Source organism: Salvelinus fontinalis, chromosome 7 (assembly GCF_029448725.1).
Source record: "Salvelinus fontinalis isolate EN_2023a chromosome 7, ASM2944872v1, whole genome shotgun sequence".
NCBI lineage: Eukaryota > Metazoa > Chordata > Actinopteri > Salmoniformes > Salmonidae > Salvelinus > Salvelinus fontinalis.
This window is the reverse complement of record NC_074671.1, coordinates 46,726,571-46,753,150: the sequence shown is the minus strand read 5'-3', so window position 1 is coordinate 46,753,150 and position 26,580 is coordinate 46,726,571. Positions and strand designations below refer to the sequence as shown.

The following is a 26,580-nucleotide window of genomic DNA, read 5'->3' as shown; positions in this document are numbered from 1 at the left end:
GTTAACGATGATGCTAATGATAAAAATGATAGATGGAAAGGCTTTCCCAAAATCCTTCAATGAAATGTTAACTACAAAGTTGCCTATGCTTACCTGGCAGAATGATATCAGGATTATTTTAATCAATCTAAGTGCTATTTGTTGAGCAAACTCTGCAATCACATGTGCACTACAGAAACTCCGCTAACCAAACAATTCTGCTGCTGTGCACTTGAACTGAAGGGTGTCTAACAACCAAAAAGTTTCTCTGATTTTTTTCCCAGACCTCAAAAGTGGTCTCCTGATGTGTTTTCAAGCATACTTTTGTTGTTTTCTATTTAAAAAAAGTGTCATTTTTGAGTGATCTTCAGCATTCAAATGATTGTGAAATGGCTGGCGCAATTTTAGGCTTTATTAGTTGAGTGACAACCAATGAAATTTGCTAGGTTATTGTTATCAAATGTGCTGTTAAATGGTGTTTTGTCGGAAGTAAAGTAGCCTAAGCAACTGCCTGAGACGACTCATCTGGCTAGCTGCTGATCAGGGCTTAGGATGCATTCAAATTTATTTTGATTGTTCAGGTTCACCAACATCAATAGTTTTGGTAGTTTTGCTTTCAACATCAGGATATATGGTCATTTTTAGATAGTGTATTCAGACCCCTTCACTTTTTCCACATTTTGTTACTTTGCAGCCAAAGTCTAAAAATTATTACATTTTTCCCCCATCAATCTACACACATTACCCCATAATAAAATGCAAAAACAGGTTTTTAGACATATTTGCGAATTTATAAAAAACTAAGAACCCTTTGCTATGAGACTCGAAATTGAGCTCAGGTGCATCCTATTTCCATTGATCATCCTTGAGATGTTTCTAGAACTTGATTGGAGTCCACCTGTGCTATATTCAATTTATTGGAAAGGCACACACCTGTCTATATAAGGTCCCACAGTTGACAGTGCATGTCAGAGCAAAAACATAGCCATGAGGTCGAAGGAATTGTCTGTAAAGCGCCAAGACAGGATTGTGTCGAGACACAGATCTGGGGAAGGGTACCAAAACATTTCTGCAACATTGAAGGTCCCCAAGAACACAGTGGCCTCTTCCATTCTTAAATGGAAGAAGTTTGGAACGACCAAGACTCTTCCTAGAGCTGGCCGCCCGGGCCAAACTGAGCAATCAGGGCGAAGGGCCTTGGTCAGGGAGGTGACCAAGAACCCGATGTTCACTCTGACAGAGCTCCAGAGATCCTCTGGAGATGGGAGAACCTTCCAGAAGGACAACCATCTCTGCAGCACACCACCAATCAGGCCTTTATGGTAGAGTGTCAGACGGAAGCCACTCCTCAGTAAAAGCCACATGACCGCCCGCTTGGAGTTTGCCAAAAGGCACCTAAAGGACTTTCAGACCATGAGAAACAAGGTTCTCTAGTCTGATGAAACCAAGATTGAACTATTTAGCCTGAATGCCGAGTGTCACGTCTGGAGGAAACCTGGCACTATCCCTACGGAGAAGCATGGTGGCAGCATCATGATGTGGGGATGTTTTTCAGTGGCAGAGACTGGGAGACTTGTCAGGATCGAGGGAAAGATGAACAGATCAAAGTACAGAGATCCTTGATGAAATCCTGCCCCATCTCATGATCTCAGTCTGGGGCGAAGGTTCACCTTCCAACAGGACAACTACCCTAAGCACACAGCCAAGACAACGCAGTGATGCTCCCCATCCAACCTGACAGAGCTTGAGCGGATCTGCAGAGAAGAATGGGAGAAACTCCCCAAATACAGGTGTGCCAAGCATGTAGCTTTATACCCAAGAAGACTTGAAGCTGTAATTGCTGCCAAAGGTGCTTCAAATAAGTACTGAGTAAAGGGTCTGAATACTTATGTAAATGTTATTTCAGTTGAATTTTTTTATGAATTTGAAAACATTTCTAAAACCTATTTTTGCTTTGTTATGGGGTCTTGTGTAGGTTGATGAAAAAACAATTGAATCAATTTTTAGAATAAGGTTTGAACAAATGTGGAAGTCAATGGGTCTGAATACTTTCTGAATGCACTGTATACAGGGTAAAGTTGATAAAGTGATTGTCCTTTTTTATAACATTTTCTACCCGCAGTTGACGGTTGAAGCAGAATGAAAATAAAACTTCCAAACGGTCTTAACCATTTAGATTTTTAGGTGGGGCTGAAATCCAGAGTTGCATATTCATTGGCTATATCATAGCTAATTTTTGGAGATAAATATTGATACATTACTAGCTCAAACTCTTTGAAACTGCAGAAATGACTAATTAGTAATAATGTATTACATTTGTACAGCATTTATCATTTATACATTATCATTATACAATAATCTCAGTGCATAAAATACAAGTTAAATGCACATTCATACTGAACAAAAATCGAAACGCAACAATTTCAATGATTTGACTGAGTTACAGTTCGTATAAGGAAATCAGTAAATTTACATAATTTAATTAGGTCATAATCTATGGATTTCACAACTGGGCAGGGGCGCAGCCATGGGTGGGCCTGGGAGGGCATAGACCCACCCACTTGGGAGCCAGGCCCAGCCAGTCAGAATGAGCTTTACCCCACAAAACAGCTTATTACAGACAGAAATACTTTTCAGTTTCATCAGCTGTCTGGGTGGCTGGTCTCAGATGATCCCGTAGGTGAAGAAGCCGGATGTGGCAGTCCTGGGGTGGCATGGTTACACGTCGTCTGCGGTTGTGAAGCCAGTTGGACGTATTGCAAAATTCTCTAAAACATTGGAGGCGGCTTATGGTAGAGAAATTAACATTTGATTCTCTGGCAACCTGGCAACCAATTACATGCTCCCTCAACTTGTGTAACAAAACTGCACATTTTAGAGTGGCCTTTTATTGTCGCTAGCACAAGGTGCACCTGTGTCATTTAACCTGCCTAGGATCAGCGTGCCGCTAGCGGCACTCCCCCCCCCCCCCCCCCCCCCCCACTGAAAAACCAGTGCCGCGAAATTCAAAAAAAATATTTTTTTAAAATATTTAACTTTCACACATTAAAGTCCAATACAGCTAATGAAAGACACAGATCTTGTGAATCCAGTCAACATGTCCGATTTTTAAAATGTTTTACAGGGAAGACACAATATGTAAAGATGTACATCTATTACCTAAAAACACATTAGCATAATCCACCATCTTTTATTTGTCCACCAACACCAGTAGCCATCACCAATTCGGCTAAACTAAGATATTTATAGCCCCTAACCAAGAAAAAAACTCATCAGATGACAGTCTGATAACATATTTATGGTATGGGATAGGTTTTGTTAGAAAAAAGTGCATATTTCAGGTAGATGGCATAGGTTACAATTGCACCCACCGTCACAAATGGAATAGAAAAACTACATTGAGCAACGTGTTTACCTACTTACTAATCATCAAACATTTCGTAAAAATACACAGCATACACGAATCGAAAGACACAGATCCTGTGAATACAGACAATATTTCAGATTTTCTAAGTGTCTTACAGCGAAAACACAATAAATCGTTATATTAGCATAGCACATAGCACATAGCAGCCCAGCATTGATTCTAGCCAAAGTGAGCGATAAAAGTCAACATCGCCAAAAGATATTAATTTTTTCACTAACCTTCTCAGAATTCTTCAGATGACACTCCTGTAACATCATATTACACATTCCATATAGAGTTTGATCGAAAACGTTTATATTTAGCCACCAAAATCATGGTTAGACAATGTGAAATGTAGCTCAGCTGGTCAGAAAATGTCCTTGCGCCACTTAGACAGTGATCTACTCTTATACATAAATACTCATAAACGTGACTAAAAAATATAGGGTGGACAGGGATTGATAGACAATTTAATTTTTAATACAATTGCGGAATTACATTTTTTAATTTATCCTTACTTTTCAATACAGTTTGCGCCAAGCGACGCTACGTCAAAAAACATGGCGTCCTAAGCCACTAAAATGTTTCGACAGAAACACGATTTATCATAATAAAAATGTCCTACTTTTGAGCTGTTCTTCCATCAGTATCTTGGGCAAAGGATCCTTTCTTGGGAGTAATCGTCTTTTGGTGGAAAGCTGTCCTCTTGCCATGTGGAAATGCCAACTGCGTTCGGGATGAACTGAAAAGCGTGCCCAGCTATTCACATCGTTTCAAAAATAAATGTCCCAAAATCGCACTAAACGGATATAAATTGCTATTAAACGCTTTAAATTAACTACCTTATGATGTTTTTAACTCCTATAACGAGTGAAAAGATGACCGGAGAAATATAACAGGCTAAACTAACGCTTGGAACAGGAGCGGTCGGTGTCCTCCACGCGCGTTACGCACCAAGAAAAGACTTGCTAGCTACAGGGTTTTTTCATTTGTATTGCCTGTGAACGCGCAATCGACCCCATTGGAATCGTCATCACGTAAAGGCATCCAGGGGAAGACGTAAGAAGTGTCCGTATAGTCATAGCAATAACGTTGCCCTTTTAACTGACTTCAGAACAGTGGCCAACATTTCTGAAATCTGACTCCATGTCAGGGAAATTGCTGTAGAATGGGCTCTGTTCCACTTAGAGACAAAATTTCAACTCCTATAGAAACTATAGACTGTTTTCTATCCAAAAATAATAATAATATGCATATTGTACGATCAAGGATTTTGTGGGAAGCCGTTTCAAAAATTACCCAATTAGCATAAATAGTCTCAACAGCGCCCCCATCCCCAACAGGTTAACTTCTTATGGCTGCAATCCCATTAACGGGATGATATGACAACAGCCAGTGAAAGTGTAGGGCGCCAAATTCAAACAACAATCTCATAATTAAAATTCCTCAAACATACATGCATCTTATATCATTTTAAAGGTAATCTTGTTGTTAATCCCACCAAAGTGTCCGATTTTTTCAAATAGGCTTTTCAGCGAAAGCACCACAAACGATTGTTAGGTCACCGCAAAATCACAGACAGTCATTTTTGCAGCCAAAGACAGTCACAAAAAGCAGAAATAGAGATAAAATGAATCACTAACCTTTGATCTTCATCAGATGACACTCATAGGACTTCATGTTACATATATGTTTTGTTCGATATAGTTAATATTTATATCCAAAAACCTCAGTTTACATTGGTGCCATGTTCAGAAATGCCTCCAAAATATCCTGAGAAATTGCAGAGAGCCATGTCAAATAACATAAATACTCATCATAAACTTTGATGAAAGATACATGTTTTACATAGAATTAAAGATACACTTGTTCTTAATGCAACCGCTGTCAGATTTCAAAAACCTTTACGCCAAAAGCACAATATTCAATAATCTGAGAACAGCGTTCAGCCACAAGCAAGCCATACAGTTACCCGCCAAATTGTGCAGTCAACAAAACTCATAAAAAGCATTATAAATCTTCACTTACCTTTGCTCATCTTCGTCGGAATGCACTCCCAGGACTCCCTCTTCCACAAATGTTTGTTTTGTTCGGTAATGTCCATCTATGTCCAAATAGCTATTTTTGTTAGCGTGTTTGGTAAACAAATCCAACGTCAGGAAGCACGTTCATTAAAAGCTGACAATGTCCAAAAGTTCCGTAACAGTCAGTAGAAACATGTCAAACGATGTATTGAATCAATCTTTAGAATGTTTTTAACATAATTCTTGAATAACGTTCCAACCGGAGAATTACATTGACTTCAGAAATGCGATGGAACAGAGCTCCCTCATTTGAACGCGCATGGTCAGGTCATGGCAGACCTGACTAATTCCCCTCTCACTAATTCCCCTCTCATTCCCCTCGCAAACTCATCCATATCTCGCTGTGAATTCAATAGGATCTTGGTTGAAAATCGACCAGCCTCAGAATTCCCACTTCCTGTTTGGATTTTTTTCTCAGGTTTTTGCCTGCCATATCAGTTCTGTTATACTCACAGACATCATTCAAGCACTTTTAGAAACTACAGAGTGTTTTCTATCCAGTACAAATAATAATATGCATATATTAGCAACTGGGACTGAGGAGCGGGCAGTTTACTATGGGCACCTCTGTACACCTTTCATCCAAGCTACTCAATACTGCCCCTGCAGCCATAAGAAGTTAATCAGCTTCTTGGTATGCCACACCTGTCAGGTGGATAGATTGTCTTGGCAAAGGAGAAATGCTCACTAACATGTAAACAAATTTGTGCTCAAGATTTGACAGAAATAAGCTTTTAGTACGTATGAAACATTTCTGTGATCTTTTATTTCAGCTCATGAAACATGGGACCAACACTTTACATGTTGCGTTTTATATTTTTGTGCCGTATAGAATCGTCTTGAAAGGGAAAGATGCACTTCCCTTATTCTGTCAATTGGTGGAGTTACCCACTTACACAAAGGTATGATGTCTATGGTAAGACGTGCATAATTAGGCTAAGGTTACCGTTAGTAAACCATGGGTTTCACTTTCAGCACAATGCAATTTTCTCAGTGCTCAGGACTCAGGAGGCCTAAAGTAAAAAGGGCCTAGTCCTAAGTGTAATTAATGTGTCCTGCAGATGTTGCCTTATGCTTCACAGGACTGCAGTAGTCTAGACAGACTGGCTGCTCAGCGTACGGCCTTGCTTAGATCCAGGCTGATTAACACTGGTTCTACATTTATCATGTTCTTGTTTCAAGTCTCTCAAGACTCTCTTTCCCCTTGCTCTTTTTGCTCCCGATAAGATTTTTCATGCCTTGCTGTCATCAGGTTTTTTTCTTCTCCCTCTCACTGACTCGCTTCCCAAAGCACAAAGGGAAGTCTGTTTTAGGGAGACGGGTTATATGTATCTGCTGCTTGTTGAACAGACGGGTTCATTTTCTTCCAGTAGGCTAATGCACACTAAATGGTTAGAGGAGGACCAATTACTAATAATCATGGCCTGTTTTAAAGACCTATTTGAAAATGTAGGCTTTTCCTGTAGAACATGAGCATGAGGTATTTTCGAGCCCTGTGGATGAAAGAAGCGCCATAGAGTACAATAGTGTAGTAAGAGATACCGGGGAAGACCTTTTTTTTATCAACTAGGCCTGAAATGGTCCTCTCGGCTTAATAGTCCTAGCTATAGGTGGTTGTGAGCAGTCATTTGCTTTTACGTGGTTGAATTGCTCTGAAGATAAGCATTGAATTTAAGCTTTCCCCATTCCCTTCTGGTCATAAATTATGCTTACCACAATTTTCCTCAAGATAATTCCAGACAATTTAGCTAGCTGGGGTCAGTGCACTTACCCCTACACCCAACACTGCTGAGGATGATTAGCCGTTTAAAATTGTATTTCCTTCCTGTAGAATAAACTGTAAGAATGTGCACTATGCACAGAGCTGGCTGTATGTAGCCTATTAGGCTGGCGCGGGGCCCTGGAATATGGGTGCCTGTACAGTAGACTAGTTCATTGGGTGCCCTGAATGCTGTAGCCTTGGCCGTAAGCAGTTTAATTGAAGTTGAGACTGATAGGCTGTCAGACATTCCAGCAAGGATTAAGGGGATTGGATGCTGTTGCTGAGTTTGGTGGTTTTTCCTGGCCTGTATGGAAAGACTGCAGGCTTTGTGACCGGGTCTGGCTAGCAACTAACCGGTTCAGTGTGCTTTGTTTTGAAGTCAGTATCAACTTATTATGAATAGAGAAATGATTTATATTGAATAACCAATAAGGATACATAAGCCATTTCCAAGTATTGTTAGTTGCTTCTTAACAGTCACTAGAGATGCTGCTCGACATTTGGCTGTAAGTGGCTGATTCCAAGGGTCCAGCATCCCTCACCCTGTCACAGTAAAGTGATTCTGCCTGCCTGGTGTAGTGGAGAGCAATGTTCCTCCTGATGGGCTACAGTGGCACTTCTACTGTATATTATATAACTGTAACCCAATCCCAGGAAACCAGCCGCATAGGGGCCTTGTGTGTGTGTGTGTGTGTTGCAGCAGCAGGGTGCACAACCACATGATTCTGCCTGCAGTGAGTCTCCTGTCTCTCTACTCATTGCATAATGCAAGCTGGCTGATAGTTAGCAGCAACCCTACACTGCAGCAGTTGCAGCTGTATAGCTAGCCACTCCTGTCCCTCAGCCACATCACCGAGAGAGAAACGAGGCCCAGTGTTTTTCCATAGCTCCTCCTATGTCGTTGATCATGGCAGAACACGGGCATGTTATTCAGTGGGTGCAATGTCCAGGATATAGTAGCTATATCTGTAGTCTCGGTCGCCAGACTCAGGGTCCCCCACAGCGGTTGTGGTGAGAGACGAGTAGATCTGTAATGCATAGAACAGAACCAAAGGTTTTTCTTAATCAGGTAACGCTACATCTTCGTACTCAAGTTGGTTGTAATTGTGCAATACAGTTATTGGGTTGAAGGAGTCAACTGAGTGTAACTGAGTAGTAACAAGTGGTTCTAGAAGTTGAACACTCCCCAGTGACAGTAGAGCTGTTAGCTGTTTAAGGGACCCCTCTCTCACCCCATATCTTTTCCTGCCAGTTGTTGTTGGTATTGTAATATGATGCCCCGGTACTCTCGACATAGCCAAGAAGAGAATGAAAAACAATTTCTTCAGGCGTCTGCTACTCTGCTTCTTGATGCTGCTTTATTTACCTGACCTGGACCCTAAAATGCCTGACGTAAAGGTTTTTTCTAACGTCACGTGAAAGCATCAGGGTCCTGGAAAAATAAACATTAGGCTATATGTCATTACAATTAGTGCTGACTCCGTAGGATATCAGCTTTGCAGAAGTAAGCAGTGTTTCACCATGCAGCTCTAATGGGGCCTGGTCAAAAGTAGTGCGCTATATAGGGAAAAGGGTGCCATTTGCGACACTTCCTACGTATCAGCTACGAGCCTCGGCAGCTGCTGTGCCTCCAGTCAGACAAACAGCTGGCTGTAATTGCCCCAATTTTTCAGTTTGACAGACTGAAACAAGTCACTATTCCAGCTAGAAAGTTGTAGTAGGTGTAGTAAAAGCTGCTCCTAGTCCCAACTGCAGAGAACCCGGGTTGTATTCAGTAGGAACAAAACGGTAGAACACAATCCAAAGAAACTGGGTGAAATACTATATACTGAACTTGTTCATTCTTAGCCCATGTCCACTACTCTCCTCACAAAGCCAGTTCTTAAGTCTCGCGAGACCTCTGCACTCTTGCCTTTGGCTAGCTCCAGTGCTGTTGGAGGTAAAAGCATTACCGTTTAACTTCTTGCCATTCCCCTATACTAGCAGCAGTGCTTGAGGTGTCAATACAGACCTGTGTTCGATCCCGGGCTGTGTTGCAGCCGGCCGCAACCGGGAGACCCATGAGACGGCGCACAATTGGCCCAGCGTCGTCCGGTTTAGGGGAGGATTTGGCCGGCCGGATGTCCTTGTCCCATCGCGCTCATTGACTCCTTGTGGCAGGCCGGGAGCATGCACGCTGAGTTCGGTCACCAGTTGTAAGGTGTTTCCTCTGACACATTGGTGCGGCTGGCTTCCGGGTTAAGCGAGCATTGTGTCAAGAAGCAGTGTGGCTTGTCAGGGTCGTGTTTCGGAGGACGCATGGCTCTCGACGTTTGCCTCTCCCGAGTCCGTACGGGAGTTGCAGCGATAGGACAAGACTGTAACTACCACTTCGATATCACAAAATTGGGGAGAAAAAGGGGTTGAAAGTACATTATAAACAAAACAAAAAAATATGTTCTTCAGTTTATCCTGGAGTGACCCCTGAAATCAGTCCGTTGTAAAGGCTGGTGTAATGTTGTACTCGGGGAGCAACTGAATTAATAACTCACTGGAGATTTCTCAAATGAATTCCCTTTCACTCCATCTTGGCACTGGGCATCATCGCGAGAACAGGGATTGTTTTTTTTTTAAGGGTAAAGATGCACCCACCTTGAGGTAATTCGGTGGAATTTATTTGCGTTCTGTATGCCAATCTCTCACAAAATCAACAAGCGAATCGTCAATCATTATTCATTAGGATATTTGCTCTGTGTCTTTGTGTCGATTTTAATATTCTTGTAATTTATTTAATCAACATCATGAGAAATTCCACCCTCTGTCTGCTATGACTATGCCAAGTCTTTTAATGAATAGTTTGGTTTACACACACACGGCAGTGCAGGAGGTCCCCCATGCAGGGCCGGTTCCAGACGTAAGAGACATAAGTTACATTTCTGGAGGGTTAAGGAACTCAGTCTGGGTCTCAACTTACTGTTGAGAGTTAGAATAGTAGAATACATTTTTACATTTACATTTTAGTCATTTAGCAGACGCTCTTATCCAGAGCGACTTACAGTAGATTGCATACATTTTATTACATTTCATTACATTTTACATACTGAGACAAGGATATCCCTACCGGCCAAACCCTCCCTAACCCGGACGACGCTATGCCAATTGTGCGTCGCCCCACGGACCTCCCGGTTGCGGCCGGCTGCGACAGAGCCTGGGCGCGAACCCAGAGACTCTGGTGGCGCAGCTAGCACTGCGATGCAGTGCCCTAGACCACTGCGCCACCCGGGAGGCCCAATACACAAGGTGCAATTTTGAAATGTGGCTGTGTATCAGCAGTTTTTCTCTTGTCAGTCACTCAATTAGCCATGTCAGCTACCAATTTTAGATTGGTAGTTAGTCTAGGCAGCTATACAAAATTGTTTTAATCATGGCGGAATACCGACTGGACACCTGCCCAGAGGCCCTGACCTTACAGGGGGGCCACATTGATAGCCACTGGACTGAGCGGAGCCCTTAAATGCTCCGGTCCTCAAGCTCGTATGATTACCTTCTCAGTCCCAGCATCACCTTTTGGCTTCTGGACAGGCAACAAGGCAGGCAGGCAGGGAGTCAGGGAGCCTTTGGTGAGGCTGCCAAGCCCAGACTCGCTCCCTGTACTGCAGTCCACCAGCCTGTCAGTCAGTGTAATGTACATGAAGGCAATGGCCCTGTCGGTCTAAACCACAACATTTGATTGCATTTAGGTTGAGTGGGGAATGGGAGGTTGTCTGGTGGACAATGTTCACTTTGCATTTGCTTGTACTGAAAGTAGCCAATTAAAGTTCCCTTAAACTTAGTTAATGCTTATACTGTGGGCATGTTTCAGTACATATAAGGACAAATATGTTCTCCAAGCTAGAAAGGGAGGGCACTCAGGGCAGAGTGATAGTTAAGCTACACTGAGCAGGGGGCAAATCAGAGTAAGTATTGCTGTGAGCAGCACTGCTCTCTCTCCATGTACAGTAGTAGTACGACTTGGGATGCACGATATATCAGTGAACATATCGGAATCGGACGATATTAGCTAAAAATGCCAACAGCATCGGCCCGATGTCTAGTTTAATGCCAATGTGCAAAACTGATGTCAAAGCTGACGTGCATACCTATATAACGTAGGTACATGACGTAATGACGCCACGTAAAATGTAGCGCTACATGTGCAACACAGCATTCCTAACCTAGCCCTCAATGTCTGCTGTGTGGATCGAGCAGTCATTTGAAAGAGTAAGAACATTTCAGCGAGACAACTCAAAGGCGGCGAAATCCATTCACTCCAATATAATGGAATTCATTGCCTTTGACATTCAATTGTTCTCTGTCGTGGGTGATGTTGGCTTTCGCCGACTGGTCGAGCACCGGTACACACTACCAAGTGTGCTATTTTTCAGATTTTGCCCTACCGGAGTTACACAGTAATGGCGTCACTGCAACAAAAAATGTTTTTACATTGCGTCACTGCTATTAGCTTTACGACTGACATTTGGGCCAGCGATGTCAACCCCATGAGCATGATGAGTCTGACAGCACAGTGGGTCGTCGAGGATTTCCTACTGAGGAAAGTCATAGTGCATGCTCATGAATGTGCTGGTTGTCATACCTCTGCTGCCATTTCAATGGCATTTGAGAACATGTTTGAAACATGATCACACTAGCTAGCTCCATTCAAACAACTGACTCGATAAATAAGCTTGTGTGCTGCAGGCGCAGTTGACGTGATACCCTCTGTCGTGGCATTGAAACGCCTGCTCAACAAAGCTATTCGGTGGCATTCTCTCTTTACTGTGTCGCCACCATGCTCGATGCTATGTACAATGACCGCTACTTCGACGCAGACAAGAAACAGGGTTTACGTGAAATGTTACATACACAGCTGGACATGATGGAAATGGACACAGTGACAGTGCGCACCGAGGAAGTGAGGCCACAGACAGACAGCGCTGAAACTTTACTGCTTGACATGTAAACTCGGCAACAAACAAAAGTCCTCTCACTGTCAACCTCGTTTATTTTCAGCAAACTTAACATGTGTAAATGTTTGTATGAACATAACAAGATTCAACAACTGAGAGAGAAACTGAACAAGTTCCACAGACATGTGACTAACATAAATAGAATAATGTATCCCTGAACAAAGGGGAGGATCAAAATCAAAAGTATGTCAGTGGTGTGGCCACCAGCTGCATTATGTACTGCAGTGCATCTCCTCATGTACTGCACCAGATTTGCCAGTTCTTGCTGTGAGATGTTACCCGACTCTTCCACCAAGGCACCTGCACCTGTTCCCGGACCTTTCTGGGGGAAATGGCCTTAGCCCTCACCCTCCGATCCAACAGGTACTAGACGTGCTCAATGGGATTGAGATCCGGGCTCTTCGCTGGCCATGGCAGAACACTGACATTCCTGTCTTGCAGAAAATCACACACAGAACGAGCAGTATGGCTGGTGGCATTGTCATGCTGGAGGGTCATGTCAGGTTGAGCCTGCAGGAAGGGAACCACATGAGGGAGGAGGATGTCTTCCCTGTAACGCACAGTGTTAAGATTGCATGCAATGACAGCAAGCTCAGTCCGGTGATGCTGTGACACACCACCCCAGACCATGACGGACCCTCCACCTCCACCTCCAAATCAATCCCGCTCTAGAGTACAGACCTCGGTGTAACGCTCATTCCTTCAACGATTAACACCAATCCGATCATCACCCCTGGTGAGAAAAAAACGCGACTCGTCAGTGAAGAGCACTTTTTCCCAGACCTGTCTGGTCCAGCGACGGTGGGTTTGTGCCTATAGGCGACGTTGTTGCCGGTGATGTCTGGTGAGGACCTGCCTTACAACAGGCCTACAAGCCCTCAGTCCAGCCTCTCTCAGCCTATTACGGACAGTCTGAGCACTGATGGAGAGATTGTGCCTTCCTGGTGTAACTCGGGCAGTTGTTGCCATCCTGTACCTGTCCCGCAGGTGTGATGTTCGGATGTACCTATCCTGTGCAGGTGTTGTTACACGTGGTCAGCCACTGCGAGGACGGACAGCTGATCGTCCTCGCAGTCTCCCTGTAGCGCTTTCTTAGGCCTCACAGTACGGACATTGCAATTTATTGGCCACATCTGCAATCCTCATCCCTCCTTGCAGCATGCCTAAGGCACGTTCACACAGATGAGCAGGGACCCTGGGCATCTTTCTTTTGGAGTTTTTCAGAGGCAGTAGAAAGGCCTCTTTGGTGTCCTAAGTTTTCATAACTGTGACGTTTATTGCCTACCGTCTGTAAGCTGTTAGTGTGTTAACGAACGTGCCACAGGTGCATGTTCATTAATTGTTTATGGTTCATTGAACAAGCATGGGAAACAATGTTTAAACCCTTTACAATGAAGATCTGTGAAGTTGTTTGGATTTTTACGAATTATCTTTGAAAGACCGGGTCCTGAAAAAGGGACGTTTCTTTTTTTGCTGAGTTTTTGCTGAAATCCTGGTTGAGAATGAAACGACTGAACAAATGAACAAAACAGCACAGCAAGTAAGTGAAAGAAATGGGTTTTGATTATGTTTTACTGGTAATGGGGACATATGACCAAAAAATGTGTGTATGTGTAACCTTTTATTTAACTCGGCAAGTCAGTTAAGAACATTCTTATTTACAATGACGGCCTACCCCGGCCAAACCCGGACGACGCTGTGCCAATTGTGCGCCGCCCTATGGGACTCCCAATCACGGCCGGATGTGATACAGCCTGGATTCGAACCAGGGACTGTAGTGACCCCTCTTGCACTGAGATGCAGTGCCTGAGACCGTTGCATCCATGTGTGTGAACTATTTAACTGTACTAGAATGCTTAAAAGGCCACTAAAATTGTAAATATCGGTTATTAGTATTGTTTTTTGGCAAGGAAAATATCGGTGTCGGCCAAAAATGTCAAATCGGTGCATGACTAAGTACCACCATGTCTTCTGTAGCACAAAGACCTCTGTATATTGACATTTCCTCCGACATTGGGTTATCGTAACGCTACAACTGCAGTTCCTTCTAACAAGGGATCATGAGTTGACAGACGTTTGCGGGTTAGCTCATTGTAAAGCTGTGGTGAGGGATGTTTTTGTTAAGTCTGAATGCCTGGCTCTTGAGTGTTTATTTGGCTAACCACAAGAAACAGCTCCGATTATGATGGGGCTTGAAACCATATGGTTCCTCCAGACTAGTTTCGCAAAGTGTTATGACTATTTTGTTCCATGCTTTGTGGATTACGTTAATTCTGGCGGATTACTTTTGTTAAACAGAAGGATGAACTACTTTCATTGAAAACATGTCACACACGTATCCGTTCTGTTTAACAGAGGCTTGTGGTTAGGAATGGTTTTAAACAGTGAGCCTGGACTGAAGTCATTTTTAGTTCTTCTTCTGAACCTCAATATCTTGATATTAGATTTATAAGCTTTTTGGTTTGTTTTCAGGCTGTTTGTTTTATTGCGCCTGTTTTTAATCTGTTGAATATTTATTCATACCCACACCTGCCCAGAAATCCTCATTGCAGTATGACGCTACAAACATCCACCCATTTATTTAATCTTGAGTTTAACCTGAATCCCACAAATCACTACAACATATGACTCATTCTGAAAAGCTTTAAGATGTTTCCGAGAAGTTTCTCACTCTCACTTATGTAATATCTCTCTGCAAACAAATAAATCATTGTTAGAACAGCATCAAAGGTGTTGAAAAATTAAGAGTTGTTCTGTACCATAAAACTAATGTGTCCCAAATGGCACCCTATTCCTTACATAGTGCACTACCTTTGAACAGAGGCACTGGTCAAAAATAGTGCACTATGTAGGGAATAGGGTGCCATTTGGGACACAGAGCTGTTGTGTGGGAGGGAATGTGTTCTTCAGGCATATCTGCCATTTTGTGTGGGCTATGCTATGCACTCACCCTGATTGGTATCTGAAGGAGCAGTAACTAGCGATCGAGTCAGGAGATTGATTGAGCATTTCTTTTGGAAGTTTTTTTGCTTCCATTCTGTTCAATAGTCTAGTGTTAAACTTATCCTACAGGAACATTGTGTGCAATATTGCTTCGTTTGTACTGTAGAGCTACATTGGCTAATTTATGTAAAGGGGAATTTCCATCTAAAAGGACCCATGAGCACCGACGTGAAGTTCATAGGAGCATGTCAAATTGGGTGTCAAATGAAAGCTAGTCTATATTTGAGAAGTTGAGGTATTTGTGGATTTTTCAATTCTAAAAATGTGGAGTAAGAAAAGGCTTTGATTTCTGGTCAAATGGATGGAATAGGAGTCCTAGACGACAGCAGTGGTGTAAAGTACTTAAGTTAAAATACTTTTAAGTAATACTTTACTATTTATATTTTTGACATCTTTTACTACATTCCTAAAGAAAATGATGTACTTTTTACTCCATACATTTTCCCTGACACCCAAAAGTACCTGTTACATTTTGAACGCTTAGCAGAACAGGGAAGTTGTCTAAATCACACACTTATCAAGAGAACATCCCTGGTCATCTCTACTGTCTCTGATCTAGCGGACTCACTAAACACAAGCTTTGTTTGTAAATTATGTCTGACTTTTGCAGTGTAACCTTGGCTATCCGTAAATTAACAAATTTAAAATGTATATTTTTTAAATGGTACCGTCTGGTTTGCTTTATGTAAAGAATTTGTAATTTCTTTCGATACTTAAGTATATTTAAAACCAAATACTTTTAGACTTTTACTCAAGTAGGATTTTACTTGAGTCTTTTTCTATTAAGGTATCTTAACTTTTACTCAAGTATGACAATTGGGTACTTTTTCCACCAATGGAAGACATCTACCAGAAAAGAGTAGGCTATTAGATATACAGTACATCAAAACACAATCATGTTGAAGTAAAGACCCCTGCCAACTAATATCAAAATAAATGATTTGCCTCCTATAAGTTTAAAAAAACATTGCATTGCCAATTCCGTTACTAAAACCCACATCTTTTAAAACCTCTTAACTTCTCTGTGCTACGGATCCCTTTAGCGGGATCATTTTCCTAAACAACCGCTGAATTGCAGGGCGCAAAATATTACTAAAAATATTTATCATGCAATCACAAGTGAAATATACCAAAACACAGCGTAGCTTGTTAATCCACCTATCGTGTCAGATTTTGAAAATATGCTTTGCAGCGAAAGCAATCCAAGCTTTTGTGAGTGTATCAATCAATACTACAACAGCTAGCCCCAAATTAGCATGGAAACTTTGGAGTGTTTTCTATCCTAATCTGTAAAATATATGCATATTCTACGCTCTGGACCTGAGATGTAGTCCGTATACCTTGGGAACATTATTTAAAAAAAAAAAATAATAATAATAATCTGACCCCTAGCGTAACAATCGGACCCTTTCTTTCCATTTCCGCCTAAAATGACATACCCAAATCTAACAGACAGCAGGGGTTCAAACTGTAGAACCCAGTTCCTACATTTGAATATAACTATTGATTTTATCAAACAAAACTATGCTACGTTTTATCTCTGGAACCCTCAGGATGACAAATCAGAGCAAGTTTACTGAATATAAATTCATTATTTACCTTCAGAGGTGAGTGTATCAAACCAGTTGCCATGATAAGTGTTTTGTTGTGCACTCTCCTCAAACAATAGCATGGTATTTTTTCACTGTAATAGCTACTGTAAATTCAATACTGCAGTTGGATTAACAAGAATTTAAGCTTTCTGCCCATATAAGACATGTCTATGTCCCGGAAGGTTGATTGTTGTTTACAACTCATTATAGTCACATTAGCGCATGTTAGCAACAACCATCCCGGTTTAGAGACACTGATCCTGTAGAGGTTAAAGGCAGTGCAGTCTAATGAGATTTTCCTGTGTTTTATATATATTTCCACACTGAGGTTGGGATAATATTTTGAAATTGTGTACTTCCCTTTTAGTGTAAGAGCGTTTGAAAAGACTGCTGAAATTTCAGCCTGTTTTGGTGGGATGGAGTTTTGTCCTTCCATTGTGACATCACCATGTGTTAAATTAATTAATAGGCCAATAAGAAAGAGTTCCAAACCTCTCTGCCAAGAACAGCCCATTCCCCCCCTCCACTCAAACCACTCACACAGCCCTAGCAAAATTGTTGCTTGAGACATTTCTCTTTGCGAGAAGCTTTTTTATTACCATTTTACTAGAAAACAATCACAGTAAGGTCCCTTCAGAAAGTATTCATACCCCTTGACTTATTCCACCTTTTGTTGTTACAGCCTGAATTCAAAATGGATCACTTTTTTTCCCTCACCCTACACACAATACCCCATAATGACAAATTGAAAACAATGTTGTTAGAAATGTTTGCAAATGTAATTAAATTAAATACAGAAATATATAGTTTACATAAGTATTGATACATGTTTGAATCACCTTTTGGCAGCGATTACAACTGTTAGTCTTTCTGGGTAAGTACCTAAGAGCTTTGCACACCTGGATTTTACAATATATTTGAACATTATTCTTTTAAAACTTCTTCAAACTCTGTCAAGTTGGTTGTTGATCATTGCTAGACAGCCATTTTCATGGCTTGCCAGAGATTTTAAAGTCATCGTCGGCCTGATGGTGAAATCCCTGAGCGGTTTCCTTTCTCTCCAGCAACTGCATTAGGAAGGACACCTGTATTTTTGTAGTGACTGGGTGATACACCATCCAAAGTGTCACTACTTCACCATGCTCAAAGGGATATTCAGTGTCTTTTTTTTATAAATCTACCAATTAGGTGCCCTCCTTTGCGAGGCATTGGAAAACCTCCCTTGTCTTTGTGGTTGAATCTGTGTTTGAAATTCACTGCTTGACTGAGGAACCTTACAATTATCTGTATTTGTGGGGTACAGAGATGAGGTAGTCATTTAAAAAATCATGTTAAACACTGTTGCACACAGTGAGTCCATACAATGTATTGTTACTTAAGCACATTTTTACTCCTGAACTTATTTAGGCTTGCCATAGCAAAGGGGTTGAATACTTATTGACTCAAGACATTTCAGCTTTTAATTTTGTATTAATTTGAAAGCATTTCTAAAAACATAATTCCACTTTAACATAATGGGGTATTGTGTGTAGGGCAGTGACACAATCTCAATTAATACATTTTTAAATTCAGGCTGTAACACAACAAAATGTGGACAAAGTCAAGGAGTATGAACACTTTCTGAAGTCACTGTAATTGTTACCCAGAAATTATTTTATATTGAGTTAAAAACATCTGCATTGGACCTGTTTTTAAGATATTTTCTCATTTCGCTCTCTCTCGTGAAGAGGGAGGATAAGGAAAGGTAGACCTACCAAGTAGTAATAGTGTTTTAACTGATAACAAGTTTGGTTATTAATTATTAGGTTGTGATTTAAAACTGGTAATTTTGTTACCAAATCAGTAGCAGAATTCATAGAAATCATAGTAGCCACAAACCACAGTTTGGTCTCTTGCTACTGTTCTCCCTTCCACTGGCATACTGTTATGTTCAGCTCATAACAGTTTTTTTCTGTTGTCTGGTGGTCAAAGCAAGACTGTGAAAACCGTCTGGACAATCTCCCTCTGCCTCTCTCTCTGTCTCTCGTATTTCCGTTACCGGATGTAAATCCACTTACTACCTACCGTAGTTCAATAACCAAAATAAATTGCTGTCATGTCATAGCTGACACCATTTTCTTTCTGCAGACATTTTTCAGTCTTAATTCGGAGCAGATATTTAAGAGTTTTTGGAAAACCTGCATTAACAGAGGGATATTTTACCGTAATTCTCTTAGCAATGTTTGCATCATTCTTAATAGTAATTAGTTTTTGTGACAATTTGTGGAACTTTTTAAATGTAGACATTGTGCATGGAGTTAGTTTGTTAAACTTTGAAATCAATGGTTTTTGTTTGGCATACATTTTAATTGAAAACTGAGTCGAAGCGTAATTCCGTTACCATGGAATTGCCCAAAGGCTTCCATAAAACAGCATATTCTTGAATACAGGAAGAGAACCACCTGCATCTGATTCTCAGCATTGCCTTTTGCTCCTGTGAGGAGAGAGAGAGAGCATTTGGCCTCCCACCCACACACAGCAGCCCTGGCAGTCTGTGTCTGAGGCAGTGACGTGGTGCTGTTGAGCCCAGGTCTGCCAAGCCGAGCCAGGGTTTGAGATACCAGGGGATAAAACGGCCCTACAACAGCCTACAGCCTGGGCACAGAGCAGCACAGCCCACTGCCAGAGCTGTTCTTAGTTCCTGAGTGAGAGAACCAACCAGAGCAAGCTGAGGGGGCAGGAGAACCAGGGCCGGATCAGTTTCAGGCTGGGCCAACCCAAGCCAAGGGAGAGAGGACTGGGAGTTTGGTTCCCGAACATGGGTCTTCTCAGGGTTGTGAGGTGGGAATTACAGGATTCCCACTGGAAGAATGGTAGCTTAGAGCAGTAGGACAGAGCACTGAGAGCAGTACTCCTTCTCTTACCCGCTGGAACAATTATGTTTCACCTGTTTAATAGATGTTAACTGAGGTCTGTTTGTATGGGATCATCTTTTTTTGACCACTTATAAATCGGATTAACAAATCCCCCTTGTATCAGGGGGGAAGCTCATTCCTTAATGATTATTGCTGGACTTTGGCCCTCCCTGTGTGTGCAGTTCTCTAACTGTGAGGCAAGTGCAAAGCACAGCAACAGTGAGGATTGGATTTATATAGCGCCTTTCTACCAACTGAGGTACCCAAAGCGCTTTACATAGTAAGGGGGAAACTCCCCTTATCCACCACCATTTTGGTAGAGAGTGCCCTCAGCCTGGATGCTGTTGACGTTGTAGTTTAAAACGACCAACCGCTGCAGCCCGACTCTGGCCAAAAGCACTTGACTTCCGTAGCCCTTTTCTTTCAGCCTGACTGATTGTCAGTGCCCTGCTGAAAAATACATGACGTAGCTAAAGTTGGACCCATACCTCAGTTACATGGAAGCTGCTGTACACATCAATAGCCTAGCTGTTCTATTTGAAAATGCACGTGTTGTTTTCCTGTGTGTGCACTGCATCTGTCTGTGTCTTTTTAAGGACACATAGGCTGTAAACAGAATGCCACTTTTAGCCTGCGTCAGTTAATCAATCAGTCCGATAGTAAAAGCGGACCTATTTGACATCCATACACTACTGTCCAGTGAACTGAACAAATGATATGAATGAACACTAGTTGAGGCAATTGCTGCCCTGTTATGAGCTCTGTTAGCCTATGTTGTACAGTGCATTCAGACCCATTGTCTTTTACCACATTTTGTTACGTTACAGCCTTATTCTAACATTTATAAAACATATTTAAACATCAATCTACACACAATACAGCATAATTACAAAGCAAAAAAAAACGTTTTTTTAGAATAAAAAAAAACTGAAATATCACCTTTACATAAATATTCAGACCCTTTACTCAGTACTTTGTTGAAGCACCTTTGGCAGTGATTACAGCCTTGAATCTTCTTGGGTGTGACCATACAAGTTTGGCACACCTGTATTTGGGGAGTTTCTCCCATTCTCTGTCAGGTTGGATAGGGAGCGTCGCTGCACAGCTATTTTCAGGTCTCGCCAGAGATGTTAAATCGGGTTCAAGTCCGAGCTCTGGCTGAGCCATTCAAGGACATTCAGAAACTTGTCCCGAAGCCACTCCTGCGTTGTCTTGGCTGTGTGCTTAGGGTCGTTGCCCTGTTGGAAGGTAAACCTTCGCCCCAGTCTGAGGTCCTGAGCTCTCTGGAGCAGGTTTTCATCAAGGATCTCTGTACTTTACTCCGTTCATCTTTCCCTCGATCCTGACTAGTCTCCCAGTCCCTGCCGCTGAAAAACATCCCCACAACATGATGCTGCCACCACCATGCTTCATCGTAGGTATGGTGCCTGGTTTCCTTCAGATGTGATGCTTGGCATTCAGGCCAAAGAGTTCAACCTTAGTTTCATCAGACCAGAGAATCTTGTTTCTCATGGTCTGAGAGTCCTTTAGGTACCTTTTGGAAAGCTCCAAGCGGGCGTTCATGTGCCTTTTACTGAGGAGTGGCTTCCGTCTGGCCACTCTACCTTAAAGGCCTGATTGTTGGGATGCTGCAGAGATGGTTGTCCTTCTGGAAGGTTCTTCCATCTCCACAGAGGAACTCTGGAGCTCTTTTCAGTGACCATCGGGTTCTTGGTCACCTCCCTGACAAAGTCCCTTCACCCCCGATTGCTCAGTTTGGCCGGGCGGCCAGCTCTAGGAAGAGTCTTGGTGGTGCCAAACTTCCATTTAAGAATGATGGAAGCCACTGTGTTCTTGGAGACCTTCAATGCTGCAGAAATGTTTTGCTACCCTTCCCCAGATCTGTGCCTCGCACACAATCCTGTCTCGGAGCTCTACAGACAATTCCTTCGACCTCATGGCTTGTTTTTTTCTCTGACATTCACTGTCAACTGTGGGACCTTATATAGACAGGTGTGTGCTTTTCCAAATCATGCCCAATCAATTGAATTTACCACAGGTGGACTCCAATCAAACATCTTAAGGATGATCAATGGAAACAGGATACACCTGAGCTCAATTTCAAGACTCATAGCAAAAAGTCTGAATTGTTATTTAAATTAGTTTTTTTGTGTTAGCAAAAACAGTTTAAAAAAAAAAATGTTAGCAATGTCATTATGGGGTGTTGTATGTAGATTGAGGAACATTTTTTATTTAATCAATTTTAGAATACAGCTCTAACGTAGCAAGATTAAAAAGTGAAGGGGTCTGAATACTTTTCAAATGCACTGTATGTAGAGTACAGGCTGAATGACCTGTTCTCCTTGTGTGTCTCTTGCTCTGTCCTGTAGGTGCAATCCTGGGTCGCTCGGAGACACAGGAGTGCGTATACTACAACTCTAGCTGGGAGAAGGAGCGAACCAACCGCAGTGGCATCGAGCCTTGCTACGGAGACAAGGACAAGAGGCTCCACTGCTTCGCCACCTGGAAAAACACCTCGGGAACCATCGAGATCGTCAAGCAGGGCTGCTGGCTGGACGATGTCAACTGCTATGACAGGTTAGGTAGTGTCTTATTCTGAGGCAAGATTGTAGCCTCAGGGCTTAGTGGTTCTCTTTAGCTCAGTTAGTAGAGCATGGTGCCAAGATAGTGGGTTTGATTTCCGGGACCTCCGATACATGAAAATGTATGCACGGAAACAGTCACTTTGGATAAGTGTTTGGTAAATGTCATATATTCTTATTAAACTTAGTGCTAGTGTTTAAGGGTTGGTGGTCTGAAGCACTGTACTTCAGTCCTTTCTTCCAGATAGTTAGTCACTGGTGTTAGTCACTGTCTAATTGTGACTAACACAATTAGTTTAGGTCATACTGTCCTTTGTATGACGGTTGACTTAGTACGTCTTTTAAAGGCGCTGCATGGTGAATCCGACATCTGCATTGGCCGTGCAGAATGTACGGTGATATGGCCTCTGCAGACGTCAGGGCGTTCATACTTATTGCCCTTCGCCGAGCAGCGCAGAGCTGTTGTGAAGGAAGTTGTCAAGGAAGTGAGTTTTGTGTTTATACAGGACCTCCCGCCCTCACCTACCGTCAACCAATTGTGTCAATGCGGCGCTACACGGAGCCCTCCGTATTGTTACGAAATTTGAGAGGCGCATGGCGATGCGGTACGGAGCTCAATTTGGCCTCTGCCTGCCTCCGGAGGCTCCGCAATTGCATCACACCCCTCCATACGGCGTCTCCGACCACACACCACATTTTCGGATCAAGCATAAATTGGCTTTTAGTATAGTGCATAAAGCTCTGCTTACGTCCTGTCTTTCATTTCTCGTTTCTACTACAGCACTTGTCAGTGGTTGTCTCTCTTCCTGTAAAGATGTAGTTCTTCCTCCCCAGAGAGAGAAAGAGGTGGATCGGTTCAGTGGAGGGCTGCCAGCACTCAGCTCTCTACCTTTGTGACAGAGGTGTTCTCTTCTGTCTTTCTCTCTCTCTGCCGCAGTAGTGAATGTGTGGAGACGAAAGAGAGTCCGGACGTCTTCTTCTGCTGCTGCGAAGGCAACATGTGTAACGAGAAGTTCCTCTACAGCCCCGACACGCAGGCTGTCCAAAGTAAGTCATCATCATGTAAGTTCACACACAGGACGCTGATGTAATGTCACATCCTCCTCTGTCAGTTTTCCAGCCAAACACACAATCAGTCAGTAAGAATAACCCAAGAGGCACTGGGGCATATTCCCCAACAAACACTGGAGACACAAGGTCTTCTACTTTACCAGGGCCCGTAGGTCTACTGCTTTAATTTGAAACTCTGTCCAGGCTGGCCACTGTCCTCCTCTCTATGGCGGCCAGTAGGGACCTGTCTGAGTCTAGGCCCAGTAAGAGTGTAGCAACTAGTGTCGTCCTTCGGGGCCACCAAGCCCAGCCCCAGACAACCTCAGTGTCACAGGAAGGGAAACCGCAGCAATAATGCAATCCAGCCATGTCTGTGATGGCAGAGAACTGTGATGGCAGAGAACTGTGATGGCAGAGAACTGTGATGGCAGAGAACTGTGATGGCAGAGAACTGTGATGGCAGAGAACTGTGATGGCAGAGAACTGTGATGGCAGAGAACTGTGATGGCAGAGAACTGTGATGGCAGAGAACTGTGATGGCAGAGAACTGTGATGGCAGAGAACTGTGATGGCAGAGAACTGTGATGGCAGAGAACTGTGATGGCAGAGAACTGTGATGGCAGAGAACTGTGATGGCAGAGAACTGTGATGGCAGAGAACTGTGGCTGATCACATCAAATACTACATCTTTGTGATATGACAAGTGGGCGCACTGCACAGTAAGGCTTAGCTATTTGTTTTTTGGGTCACTTGGTTGTTTCGGTGGTTATTTTTGGCTGCTGGCTTAAGTTCTCATGAAATGCATTTCACTATTAATCTCACTATTTAGAGGATTTTGTTGAAGCGACCCAGATGTGTTGAGCTGTGTTGGAACTATTTTTAGAGTGTTGCACTACTAGTCTTCTGATACCATTGTGTATGGCGTGATGAAAATATGAGGAACAAAGCCCATTTGCAAACCTGTATTAAGGTGTATTCTCTCTCCCTCTCCATCTCCCTGCCTCCTCACCAACCCCCTTCCCTCTCTTTCCACCATCCTCCCCATTCACGCACCTTTATGTACCCCTTACCTCTCATTTTCTTCCCCCTCCTCCCCATTAACGCCCTCTTCCCCCCCGGTCCCCCGTCCACAGCGACCTCCAACCCGTTTACCCAGAAGCCTCAGCTGTTCAACACCCTGCTGTACTCTCTGGTGCCCATTATGGGCATCGCCGCCATCGTCCTCTTCTCCTTCTGGATGTACCGCCATCACAAGCTGGCATACCCGCCCGTCCTGGTGCCAACACAGGTAAGAGTGTGAGAGTGTGTGCGTGCGATGTCCAGAATAAACGGAAGACGTACTCCTCACTGCTTGGTATTTTAATCTTGATATAGGAGTGACTCACTAACATTTCCAAGGAAAACGGATGCAAAACAATGGATGGCAGGAGAGAACATTGAACCTGCTGATCTGAAGTGAACACACGTGATTAGCTGGAGAGTGACAGGAAGCCTAGCCCCGACTCGGACCGCGTGCGGCCGTGTGTGTGTGCGTGCAGGCCATGCAGTGTATGTGGGCACAGCCTGCCACTAATACTGTGAAATGTGTATCTGCTCAGCACTCAAGCCATTACTATGGCCCCACACACAGGCACACGACGGACACACACAAAGCTGTTGTTTGTTCACCCTGGTTAGGCTCACAGGATAGGGCTCTGTGCTCATAGGTCGGACAAGGGTGGCTCACTCAAGCCTGCTCCTGTACAGCTCTTTGTAAACTGCCGTTCAATAAATACAAATGTCACCAGAACACTGCCACTGCCTTTCCTCCGCCTGTTGCCCTTTGCAGTGTGTTTGAGAGGGAGCCCACGATGCCGTGAAGTGTTTGGTTACTGTGCTTGGTTACTGCGTCATATACGGAACAATGTGTCCTGACCCCACTCCTCCACCCCAGGGCCAGGCAGGCTCCCTGTGTTTGTCATCTATTTCTGGGGTGAGCTGGGACTATTCTGGCCTCCCTAACCCAGCACTACGTGGCCACGATGCCATGGAGGAGAGAGCACCCAGGGTGCGGTTTAGGCCTCAAAGGGAAAGTGAGGGGTAAAGCACAAACAAATAAATAATGCAGTCAGCCCCCCCCCCCCTCTCTCTCCCTCGCTCCTTTCCTCCCCTCTCTCCCTCCCCTGGAGGCTGGCTCTAACCCTGGGCCCTTAAAGCGTCCATGTTTAATCTATAACGCATCTCCTTTGAACAGAAGTGCTGATTGCCTTGTGAGCAGCTGATCTGACACCGGACTAAACTTGCCCACTTCGACTCTTAATCTCTGCGTCATGTCTGATTTGTTACAACGAGCGCCCCTCCGTTTCATTTGCCCTACGTGGGTTTGTTTCAAGCTTTGCTGTAGCCAGACGAGCAGTCGTGACACACAGGTGAGGTGAGCCTGGAGAAGGTACATTAAGAGCATCCGTGTATTTGTTATGAATACAACAATGGACTGCAGGAAATGCTAGGACACCGTTAGCCAGTGTCCTAGAGGTTGCCAGAGTCTGGCAGTAATACATGCATACACAGGCCCAGGGCTAGTTCTGGCAGGGATGTCATTTAGGACTGTCCTGCTTGGGCACAGCAGCCACTCTCCTAACTACCTGTCTTACTGTATGGAACATGAGCTGAGGCCTCTCCATTATTAATGAGCCTTTTTAAAGGTAAACACTTACTGTGCTTTGTTAGAGTGAGCGAGAAGGGATTGGCAACCTTTCAAGGGTCACCACAATCACAATCGCGTCCATATCTGAATTTGAGCCAGTACGCTACAGCAGGAAAATAATCCTGCAGGAACAGGAAATTTGAATTTTTATGTGGATTATAATTAATGGATATTTTTGTAGGGGTTGATACACGTTTCATTAGGGAGAAACAAGTCTGACATTTCAAAGTGGAAATTACAAACTTTTAAAACCTTACAGGAAAGTTCTCCTGCAACAGGGTGATCAAATTAAGATCCTACATCTGTATGAAAACAGTTGAGTATAAAAAAAGGCTTAGGTAGAAAAGGAGATGGCTGCTCTATTAGTATTCTATACTTTTAACTAGCCTGCACTGAGTGTACAAAACATTAAGAATACATTCCTAATATTGAGTTGTACCTCCTCCCTTTTGCCCTCAGAACAGCCTCAATTCGTCAGGGTGTGGACTCTACAAGGTGTCGAAAGCGTTCCACAGGAATGCTGGCCCATGTTGACTCCAATGCTTCCCACAGTTGTC

The 26,580-nt window shown here is 43.2% G+C and overlaps 1 protein-coding gene across 6 annotated transcripts in view; it reads left to right on the top strand.

Moving 5' to 3' along the window:
- Positions 1-26,580, top strand: part of LOC129859543 (activin receptor type-2A) — a 54,959-nt gene that overhangs the window by 14,323 nt on the left and 14,056 nt on the right. For 3 of the 6 annotated variants that reach the window (XM_055929426.1, XM_055929429.1, XM_055929425.1), the window contains 3 exons: positions 22,075-22,282; positions 23,225-23,349; positions 24,471-24,625. In XM_055929426.1, the coding sequence (XP_055785401.1) occupies positions 22,075-22,282; positions 23,225-23,349; positions 24,471-24,625 (488 nt within the window). The remainder of the gene's footprint in view (positions 1-22,074; positions 22,283-23,224; positions 23,350-24,470; positions 24,626-26,580) is intronic. The other 3 variants (XM_055929428.1, XM_055929430.1, XM_055929427.1) reach the window with 2 other exon arrangements.